Below are 11,711 nucleotides of genomic sequence, written 5' to 3'. Positions count from 1 at the left end.
AAAATATCAGAAAACAAGAACTTTGCCCCGCATGTGTGTTTGACAGAGATTGTGGAAGTGTGTGCTGAAGTTGTTATTGTTAAAGTTGATGTATGTGTGTGTGAGTGTGTGTGTGTGTGTGTGTGTGTGTGTGTGTGTGTGTCGGAGCACGTGTATTATTTGCATTGTTGATCAGTCAGCTATCACCCAGTATAGATGGATGGATAGCTTTTTTTATCATATTTGCTGTTTGAAATCATCATAGTATGATTTATGTATTGTAAAGATGCAAAATAATTCCTCTCAGTTTAAAAAAAAGAAGCAGCAAAATGGAGAGAAAATAGTTTTAAAGAATGAATTACACTCAGATAAGCATGGTGTGAGCATCATGCTGAAGGAGAAAATACAGTACAGCTGTAATCATCTGTCTGCTCTGCTGTTGAACTGTGGAGGAGCTCTGCAACACTCTAAAAATCAGGTTTTGATATTTCAGCAGCAGATCTTCCAGAACAAAAGCCTCAAATACACATTTATAATGCCATTAAATAACTGAGTGTTTGAAGGCCATAAGCACCTTTTCACTGTGAAGCATCTTGTTGACATTTAAATGTGATCCTCACAGGGCCACACAGCTCAGATTAGTTGTTGTTTAATCCAGAAATGTGGGGAAATAGTTATTAATCAATATCAGTATGAGACAATGAACCACATCTTTTTTTTTTTTTTTATGTCTGAGCTTTTAACTTTCCACTTCCTGTGTCCAGGATTCTTGGTGGTACAGTTTTCCCACTTGCTGGAGTTCAACCTGTTTGTCTAACTGTTCAGAGCCAATTTCCTCCTGCAGGTGTTGCTTTTCAGTTATTTCAACGAATATTGTTTTAACAGTGCAACCACACAGCAATCCTCCTCGTTTCTTCTTTCCAGCAGGCCAGGCACGCTTTGCGGGCGTGCCTAAGTCGGGGAGCTCCACGTGATTGGTGGAGGCGTCCAGAGGGAGGGAGAGAGGATCCACCAATGAGGAGGAGCTTGCGCGGCAGTGGTCCAATATAGGAGCTGGAGGCGAGGAGCATCTTTATTATAGAAGTCATTTACAGGCGGAAAGGAGACAGGACACCCGCAGGAGCCCGGAGTTACCTCTCCTTCTCTTTTACTGTTTTTTAAGCGAACCCAACTTGCAGCCACGACCCCCGATCACGCACGACATTTCATTGTAAGTGTCTGCGACTGGCAGGTTATTCTCCCCGAGGCGTTTCTTTTTAGAAAACAACCAAAACGGAGCCAAACGAGGACGACGGACAACGACCCTCCCTCACTTCTGCAATCATGATGTCGATGAACAGCAAACAACCTTTCAGTATGCACCCCATACTCCACGAGCCGAAATACACTCCACTGCACTCCAGCTCGGAGGCCATCCGCAGGGCCTGCCTGCCCACACCATCGGTGAGTCCACAATTCACTTCTGACTTCCTGTCATTCTCCAGCAAAACTTCCAAAACCAGCAAATCCCCAAATTTTCTGTGAGAATAGCCTAGACTTAAAATATGGCTGGCAAAACTAACAGAAAAAAAGGGAAACTTTTTTTTTTTTGTGCCTGGTGAATCTGATAACTTTTGTTAGGAAGCTCGTGAATTATTAGATATTGGGTTTATTGCGCACAGACTCACACAGGAATAAATAGCCCTGAATTATATTCTGACGCATTGTAGTTGGAATATGAGTTCTACATCCATTTCTGGAATATAAGTAAACCTGATTTTTAAGCAGAAAATACATATTTTGGTCACTAAAGTAAAAATGTTCCAATTTAACAACCATAAAACAGGAAGCAATAAAGGCGTCCTCTTTGGACACAGTGAAGGAAATGAAGCCTAAGTGTAAAAACATGACATCAATAAATTAAATATAAAATCTAACACAACATTTGAACCAACTGGCATATGGTGATGACAGGATGGATCAGATAGCACCAGACACAGAAAACAAGACACTATGGTTACTCAGAGCAGCACGTCTGTGCGCAAAAAGGCGCACAAATGCGTCTCTGAGAAACCAAATCCTGCAGTCAGGCAAGTGCAAGTGATGCTGCTAACAGTGAAAGGAGATAAAAGATGAAGGAGGAAGCAAAAAAAAAAAAAAAGTGGAAGAGCCGGCGTGGATTCTCTCAGCGCGTGTTATCTCATATTGTCCCATTCATATTCAAACTCACACTCGTCTCATTTCATTGTCCGTAGAAATTATTCAGGAGATCGTAAATATTAATTTTAAATGAATATCCATCCACGCTGACACACTTTCTAGGCGTTAGGCAGATCCAGTGATGTCCAAGTTGCATTAGATTACATTGTTTGACGAGTGAGAAACGAAGTTCAGTGAAAGTTGTGTGAAAATGTATAGTTAATTGTTGTCTTTGCATCGAAGCTGTAAGGACACTTTTACATATTGTGCAAAGTTGAGATAGGATCCTAAAAATGTCCACGCTTATTACGCTGCTTAATATTCCATTTTTTAAAGTTAGTTAGTTCATCTCACAGCTAGAAATGTAAACTGATACAAGAAGCGGGGAATGGTGTTTAATATTTATTGTGTAAAAATAAGAACAGCTCCACCTCACTGATATTAATCATTTTTCATTTTTCCTCTTTTGACCAGTTTTTACCTTTTAAAGTTTAGGCTTAATTTCTATCTTAAATCTGAACATGGATGTCTTTACACTAAACTTAAAATAGTCCATGCTTGGGGTGATCCATATTAGAAAGGTTGAGCATGTTGGAGGCGCAGTGGGAGAAAAAAAGTTGTTTAAACTGGTTATGATGAAATCAATATGTTGATTTCTGTCAGATTTCCTCTCTAACCAGTCTGACTCTTCTCCTCTTGCAGCTTCAGGGCAACATCTTCGCCGGCTTTGATGAGACTTTGCTGCAGAGAGCCGAGGCTCTGGCCGCTGTGGACATTGTGGCCCAGAAGAGTCATCCGTTCAAACCAGACGCGACCTACCACACCATGACCACCATGACCAGCATGACCTGCACCCCGACCTCCTCCTCCGCGCACCTGCACCACCCGTCGGTGCTCAGCTCCCACCACCACCACCACCCGGCGCACCACCAGCCGTCACAGGGCCTGGAGGGTGACCTGCTGGACCACCTCACACCGGGCATCTCTTTGGGAGGCATGGCCGGCTCGGACGTCTGCTCCTCGGCCTCGCACACCGCCCACGCAGCCCACATGTCGGCCATCAACCACATGCAGCACCACCATCACTCACAGTCCATGAACATGCACCCACACGGGCTGGGGTCCCACAGCTCCTTGGGGACTGGCTTAGACTCGGAGCCCGATCCTCGGGAACTGGAGTCGTTCGCCGAGAGGTTCAAACAAAGGAGGATCAAACTCGGGGTGACCCAGGCGGACGTTGGCGCGGCCCTGGCCAACCTTAAGATCCCCGGGGTCGGGTGTCTGAGCCAGAGTACCATCTGCAGGTTCGAGTCCCTGACGCTGTCGCACAACAACATGGTAGCCCTTAAGCCGATCCTGGAGGCCTGGTTGGAGGAGGCGGAGCGGGCGCAGAGGGAGAAGATGGCCAAGCCGGAGATCTTCAACGGGGGCGATAAAAAGAGGAAACGAACGTCCATCGCCGCCCCCGAGAAGCGCTCCCTGGAGGCTTATTTCGCCGTGCAGCCGAGGCCCTCGTCGGAGAAGATCGCCGCAATCGCTGAGAAACTGGACCTGAAAAAGAACGTGGTCCGGGTTTGGTTTTGCAATCAGAGGCAAAAGCAGAAACGGATGAAGTTTTCTGCGACGCACTAAGACCAGCGTGGGGAAACCTGCGGGTCTCTGCCCCGTTTACAAAAAGACAAATCAGAGACAAGCTGCTGCTGCACACTGTCAGAAAAAAACAAGGTACACCGTTGTGCCTTTGGTTACTGGGGCTGGACCCGTTCCACACACAGCCAGATTATCCATCCCAACAAGTCATCCAGTCTCTCACCGAGTCTTAAGATAAAAGTTTAGTCATCTATAACCATTAAGTGATTTCTTTGCGTTCAAATGAGACTGCATCGAAAATGTAAGAAGCTGCACCACCTCATTGGCTGAATTCGTTATTTATTGAAGAAGAAAAAAAAAACAAATTTTCTGACTAAAATATGGACTAAATGTCTTAAGAATCATTACAGTGTTGTCCACCTTGTAAAGGAGCAGCATTCACAGCCGTGTTTATTTTTATTTTTATTTTTTTTCTTGCACCAGTGCCTGAAATCCAGATGTGGAAACGATTTCACAGAAAGTATTCAACACAGGCAGCAACTTATCTTGCTTCTGAAGCGGCAACAAAAAAACAACAACAACCCTGGAGCCATTTAGCTGTATTTCTAGAGGCGCTGAGAGGTTTGGATGCGGGACACCTGATGACTATTCTCCACTCAGTATGCAGGAACTGTTTTTTTTTTTATTATTATTGCTTTTTGGAAGGTTCAGCCTCATGCAGCTGCAAAAAACAACTGGATTCAACGGTGTACCTTTTTTTGATTCTGACAGCGGAGACGGAGCACCGGGACTGGGAGAAAAAGACTGAGACCCCGGTCCAAAAACTCGAGACTCTCAAATCTTTTATGCTTCTGCACAGAAGAGGCCGATGCTCTCCGAGATGTGGGAGGAAGTGATCACCATCGTGGCGGAAAAAGATTGGGTTGGGGGGTGGGGGGAACAATGCTCCGTCCCACTTAATTCTTATGGCAATTATTGTACAAAAAATAAGCAGAATAATGATCGAGGAATAATTGATATTATCCTCCTTAGTCGGAATAGCTTTTTTATATTTATCATTGTACATATTTGTGAATATGTTGCACCTCCGTGTGTGGAAAAGCTCATTGAAATGTATTGAATTTTCGCTGTCTTTTCTCCCAGGTGTTCGTTTCTGTAGGGAATTCAATAGTTTTTGGGGAATAGATCGGACAAAAAGGAATACCAGTGTCGGTCTGTGGCGACTTTATGAGGCACAATAACTGTAACCCATTGCATGGTTTACTCGTAAAGGGGGGAGAGGGGTGTTTTCTGTGCGTTTTATGGCTCCAAAAATATGAAAATAACCCCCCCCAAGTGAATGCATTGCAATAAGAAGAAACACACACACACACACAAACACACGCACGAACACACACATTCACACGGTATAGCTGTGTGGCTACCTCATTACGCAAGTGTTGGCACGTTCATGGTGATTTTAAAAAAACACACACGCTAAAAAAAAAAAAAAAAAGACGAGTATAGGATCATTTTTGGTTTGTTTTTTAATGTGTTTTTATTTTCTTTGTGTTCCTCTTCCACCGATTTAATGGTGAATTAGGCCTAGAAGACTCACTGATGTGTAAACCTGTTGTATGTTCAAGTTCACTGCAATGATGCTTTGACAATCAAATTATTATTATTATTATTATTATTAAGTTGTTGATCTCCCCCTTTTGTGTCCTCATGAAAATGAATATTTTGCTTATTATTATTATTATTATTATTATTATTATTATTATTATCACTGACACCTTTGTGGAGCGCACTTTGTAGATATTCTGACGAGGGGAAATAGTCGGCCTTATTTATACATATTTTTTCAACACTTAACACTTGAAACGTTAAGTTTTGTTTTATTTTCTTTATGTTGCCCTTATTTATTTGAACTTAATTTATTTTGGAGAAAAAAAATACATATTTCATTTGTGAAAGTGTGCTTTAAATGTGTCTGTGTAAGCGACAGAAGCTGAAATAAACCGTGCACGTTTTACTTCATCCTCTGACAGCCTTTCTTTGGAAAATAAACAAAATCGAAATCAACAAAACGGCAAGTTTTGGGGTAAAAATGATATTATTGTTCCGTTTTAATCGAAGAGTAGGCACCGTGACAACAGCTTTTGGTTCCATTAACCATTTAATAAAACACTGATCAGCTTTTTAGCGGGCCTGTGTTTGCTGTTAGAGGTGTTAATAGTCGTTTTTCTTTTGAAGATAGATTTAATGGACCAGTGCAATATGAGCAGCAGTCTGCGTCTCTGTCTCTTGGATACAGTGTGTGTGTGTGTGTGTGTGTGTGTGTGTGTGTGTGTGTGTGTGTGTGTGTGTGTGTGTGCGTTTGCGCAGAGAGGAGGGCAGCTGCTGCTCTGAAACAGGAGAAGCCTGGAGGTGAAGGAGGTCCGTCTGAAAGCTGCTTCCCAGCGGTGATGAATAGGATTTGATACTTGAGTGACTCTAATATTGATCAACTTTGCTGGGTATGAAGACTACACGGCTCTATCACATCAAGGAATACGCAGGCAGGTCTTGTATCTGATGCTTTTAGTTCCAACAAACGTTTTCTCTGAGGCAGAAAATATGAAGCCTCAGAAGGCGGAGCCAATAAAGAGCTGCTGGTTCTCAAAGTTAGAAACTGACTGAATAAATAACAAGAAATAAAAAAAAGCTTTCTTGTTCCACTCCAGCTAGGATATCTGTAAACTTGTGTGGCCAATGAGAACTAAAGAAGGTGAACTAGATATGACCAGATCTTCTGTCCCTCATGCTTTAGTTTAGGCAGTTTGAACATGTTTTAAGCACAGTAAAATATTTTAAGACTGAAACAAAGAGACATATATTGTCCTCATGTCACCAAAAACATTAAAAGACCAGAGCAAAAGCATCTTATCCAAGATTTTAGAGCTCATAGACCCCCGGACACACCTTCAACAGTTTGACCATAAAGGAAAGTTCAGTTAACTGCTCAGTTATATGTTCTGCATGGACATGAAGGTCTAAATTATGTTTCAGAGCCTTCAGTGACACTTCAGTAATGCAATTCTGGAAGGGAAATGTTGGCGTCTTAATCTTTTTATTATTATGTTGGCCTAAAAGTAGTAAAATTGAAACAAAGTGACTCCAAAACTATCAGCAATCAGTTTCTAAAACATCAGAATGTGTAAATTTGAGAGAGTAAACTTACATGAATCCAAGAAATCAGTTCGTTCAAGACAAAAACCCTCACTTTGCAGTGTAATGATGACAATGTGAATGTGTCCCCCTTCTCACGTTACATCAGCTTCATATTTAAAGTGCCAGTTTTCTTAATTAATTAACTATCAATCTAATTTTCAGCCTTATGACATTTCTGCCACACAACACACTTGCAAATCAACAAACAACAAATCAACAAATAACTTTATTTTACATTTTTAAAGCGATGAATTGTGGGGTGGAAAATACACTTGTGTATTATCATTATTATTATTTTATCAGAGGAGGCTCCAGCAGATTTAAACCCAGCTGTTACTCTACTAAAAGATGCTTTATATGACACATTAAGAGAAACATTTGGAGTCAAATAAATCATAAATGTTGCATAAAGTGGACGTAGTAGACCTTAAACATTAAACAAGAGTTTTGAGATAAATACCAGTGGGTGAATCTGCACAGACTCACATTTTACAGTGTTCTGGCAGAGAGGAACAACCTGACACCTCCAAGGACTCTGGTATTCTGGAAACACAAAATGGTTAATGTAATCACAAAATGGTAGCATCTGGAAATAGACAATTAGAATCAGAGCTGACTGGGAATGTGAAAGTTTAAATTTAAACATCAACGTGTCAGTTTATACACTGTGTACATACAGTAGCAGTGAATTTTATTGATATTAGAATTTTTGTTCTCCTCTCTCCTCAGCTCAGCAGGTGGTTTCGGCCCATAAACTCGTTATTAATGAATAATAAATATCGGCTGTTATGATACTATTGATTTTTGCGTGTGTTTGTTAAGAAGCTGCTTTACTCTGTCGTACAACAGCAGCTCGGGCCCTGATCCCCTCGGAGCAACCCAATACAGACCTTTAAAGCAACGGGTGCCAATGTGGGGCTGATGGAGGATCTGAAAGGGGTCACCAGCAAATTGAAGAACAGCTAAATGTCAAAGTTTATCAGTGGATGAGTGAGGTCATATAAGTTTGCTCCTCAATTCTGACAGTTGGGAGATAAAGAGTGACTTTCCAGTTTAGGGTGAACTGATCCGCTGTAAAGAGCTGTAATGGTCTCCTTCTGAAGGGGGAAAGGTCTGTTTCACTGGTTTGGATGATAATTCTGCAAAGAAACAAAGATTACTTAGAATATGCACATGCATTAGACAACGTAAGCCTACTGACAAGACAAACCTTCCCTTATGTGACTCTTTAAAAAAATAAAATAATACTGGAGTCTTTGAAAGGCCATCAGGTGAAGACACAAATTACTTAATATGACAGCAAATAAAGATTAAACTAAACTAATAAACAAATAAACTAAGCTAAAAAGGAAATTCAAATTAAAAGGCAATAATGATAATAATAATAATAATAATAATAATAATAATAATAATAATAATAATACAAATAATATTATAAATTCCTCTAAATAATTGTTCCAAATTCTACACATACTATAAAAAAAAATTTACTTTGATATTCATTCTCAAAGTATTTGACTAATATTTATTCAATCCCAATTTAAAATATCAAGCGTGATATAGTTAATCCTATCTGACTTTTTCCAAATGTGTAATATGTTTCAGCTTATTGATGGATCGTTCTCATATTTTAAGTTCAGAGGAGCAAAAAAATCGACTTCTGTATTGCGCATTTGTCAATATTTACAGATATTTTTTGCCTACCAGACAGTGGCTGGCATGTTGGTCTATAACAAAGAATGTAGTACATGGCTTCATCAAAGTTTAATCGTGGAGCGGCTCTCCAGTTGAAGCCTATAAATTATATATAATTGACCGTGTAATCAATGTGAACAGTGTATCAAGCTTTCCTGAGACAAAGTGATGGGATGCAAATTATACACAGCACAAAAAAATAAGGACAAGCTATAATATTACTACAATATCCCCAAATGTTTCTACAGGGAAGTAGAGGTTACTTATTATTTAAAGTGGCTTTATTTCAGTTTATTTATCATCCTTGGTAACATATCATTATATACCAGCCTCTTCTTTTGGTCAGCCTCCACAACATTAACCACTAACTATGCCAAAGTGTTTCAAGTTTATTTAACACATCTTTGATGTTGCTGTAAGTTTCACTGGACAAGCCCTCTGTGGTGATTTTGAAACAGAAAATGCACAAAACAATAGGATGCTGTGATTTTAGATATATCTGTGGTGCTTTTTTAAGTGCCTTGCCTCAGCCTGTGTACTGCACAGCACCTGCACAGTCCAAAATAGTTGGTTTAATAATTAAAAACTACCAAAAAAAAAAAAAAAAAAATGGTTGTGTTTTCCTCTATTGGTTGGTGTTTTCCATGTGATCCGTCCTCCTTCAGACTCCACCCAGGATAGTGGCTGTTGTTGTTGTGGATGAGCGGATAAAAGAGCTTTTCCCAGGACAGCCGTAGTTAATTGTTTGATTTAAATAATTAAGAAACGGGAGGCCTCATTTTCCTCCGCTGTGTTTTCCTGTGTCGGATCCAAACAAATCAGACTGTAGCTTTCCAACAGCTCGAACCTGCAGAGAGCTGATGCAAACACACCAATAATTAGCAGCCTGATTAAGCCATTTTTAGTTAAAGGTCCAGTGTGTAACATTTAGGAGGATCTATTGGCAGAAATGGAACAGAATATTGTGTTTTCCTTGGTGCATATTTACCTAAAAATAAGAATTGTTGTGCTTTTGTGACCACAGGATGAGCCGATTTTATGTACAGATACCACAGGTCACCTTCGGTAGAGGCTGCAATGTTGAACCGCCATGTTTCTACAGTGGCCCAGAAAGGACAAACCAAACACTGGCTCTGGATATAGGGGCGTTCACGTTTTTCACGTGTTTTGTGGCCACCATAGTTTCTTCTTTACACTTGGAAGGGGAAGTTGAAGCCATGGAGGTGTATTTTGCCCTAACCCATATGACTATTTCCTGATCCCCCACCTCTAGGTTTGGTTAAGTTTAGGCAACTAAACCTACTTGGTTACAGTTACAGAGAGATCACAGTCATGGTTGGAAGACTGCTTGTCAGATAGGATGCTTTATGTGTTTAAAAGCAGTGTCAGAGCACAGTTTCTCTAACAACAACAATTCGCTGTCAACATAGAAGACTGTTACGTTGGTGAGTAGCTGGTCAGGCCTCCTCACATCTTCTTTTTTACATCAGAATGGCAAAAAGGACAATGAGAAGCATTGATCCATTCCTTAAATATCACAGGGGGCAGGTTTCCAACTCAGGCAGTTTGCAACAATCTCTATAGCTGTGTTGCTTTACTCCATGTAGCCATATTTGTTTGGACCCTGACGTCAGCAGTTACATAACCTTCCCAGCCTCAGTCCCTCCTGTAAAAGCTTTGATTGATTAGATAATCACAAGAGAAACTCCAGCAACACTTATAGTCGCTCAAAAACTGTATGCAGGCCACGTGCTGATGGCGTTAAAAGTGGATAAAAAACAGAGAATTTGCAACAACTCTGAAGCTCAACGGCAAGTCATTTTAACCAGTGTGTGGCTGTAACACTACAGGATCTAATTTGGAGATCACTTAGGCTTAATTATGGCAACCAACCCTGACTGTCAGACTAAGCATGTCCACAAAAGTGTGTAGGAGTAACATCGAAGATACTCTCGTCACTATCTTGATAGATTTGCTGCACAGACTTCTTACTCTTGCTCTAATTCTTGCACAACATACAATAGGGCAGATTTAACTGTGCAATTCTAATTATTCTTCTCAACCAGAGTCAGGTAACACTGCCACTGGTCAGGAAAGGAAATAAGTAAAGAGCCCTTTCTCACCATGTCCAATTGTTTGAGATTATTTTCTTAATTTCTTTCAAATTTCTGGTTACTGATGTATCACATCTAGTCAATCGGCATAGCAAACACTGATATCTTAAAGCTGCAGTTGACAACTTTGCACTCTGTTGGCCCCAAGTGGCAGCTAATGGTAATATTTAATTTTCTTGGGAAATCTTATCCTTTTTGGACACAAAAAATTCTGAAAAAACTGAACAATGTCCTAGAAATCAGGAAATTTGATGTTAGCAAGCCTGTCACTCCTTAAACCTGAAATGTTCTAATTCTAGTGTCTGTGTGCCTTTCCAAAACAGCTCTGTAGAAAATGTGGTGCTGCCAAGATCACATCTTCTATTAAAATAACAAGGGAACGTTTATATCGATTGCATCTACGAACCGTTCACTGTCAAGGTATTTAATTTGTTTTTGCCCTGCTCCTGGGGCCTCAGTTTACGACGATGTTTAGGATTTTTGGTATTACAGGAACTTAATTTTGGAGAGATAGAACTGCAGCCAGACCATGTCTTAATGGGTATAATGACAACGCGATTCATTTTGAATTTGCTCTATGTGCTATATCCAGCTCTGGAGAGGAGGCATGGGGGTCTGCCAGTGGTCATACACCTGAATGAGACTGCATTAACCTGGGATGATAACTGACGAACAAAAACTATCCAAAAAGCAGCTGAGAGTGCTGCTGTGCTAACTGAAAATCCGATTTTAAGGTGTAGGGCCTATAAGCATGATTTGTGACATCATATATTGGTTGGAAGTCAGTCCTGGTCCAATAGTGTGGTTGGTGGCTTACCAGTGCACATCAGAATGGACTTTATAGTGAAGTAGGAGACATCTTGTGTCCATATTATTGCTCCAAGCAGCAGATTGTATGTCTTAATACGTGTCCGGAGGGGGTCTTTAAGTTAAGATACGACAAGCAGTTAGGATTTTTTTCTG

General features: G+C 40.6%; 1 protein-coding gene across 1 annotated transcript; it reads left to right on the top strand.

The window, feature by feature from the left end:
- The first annotated feature begins 1,048 nt into the window (after positions 1 to 1,048).
- Positions 1,049 to 5,766, top strand: pou4f4 (POU class 4 homeobox 4). The gene is made up of 2 exons (XM_051402237.1): positions 1,049 to 1,422; positions 2,860 to 5,766. The coding sequence occupies exons 1-2, from the start codon at positions 1,303 to 1,305 to the stop codon at positions 3,787 to 3,789; spliced, it is 1,050 nt and encodes a 349-aa protein (XP_051258197.1). The 5' UTR covers positions 1,049 to 1,302; the 3' UTR covers positions 3,790 to 5,766.
- Positions 5,767 to 11,711: the final 5,945 nt, after the last annotated feature.

This window comes from Dicentrarchus labrax, unplaced genomic scaffold (assembly GCF_905237075.1).
Source record: "Dicentrarchus labrax unplaced genomic scaffold, dlabrax2021, whole genome shotgun sequence".
NCBI classification, from domain to species: Eukaryota; Metazoa; Chordata; class Actinopteri; family Moronidae; genus Dicentrarchus; species Dicentrarchus labrax.
The sequence above is the reverse complement of the archived record's forward strand: the minus strand, read 5'-3'. Positions and strand labels throughout refer to the sequence as shown.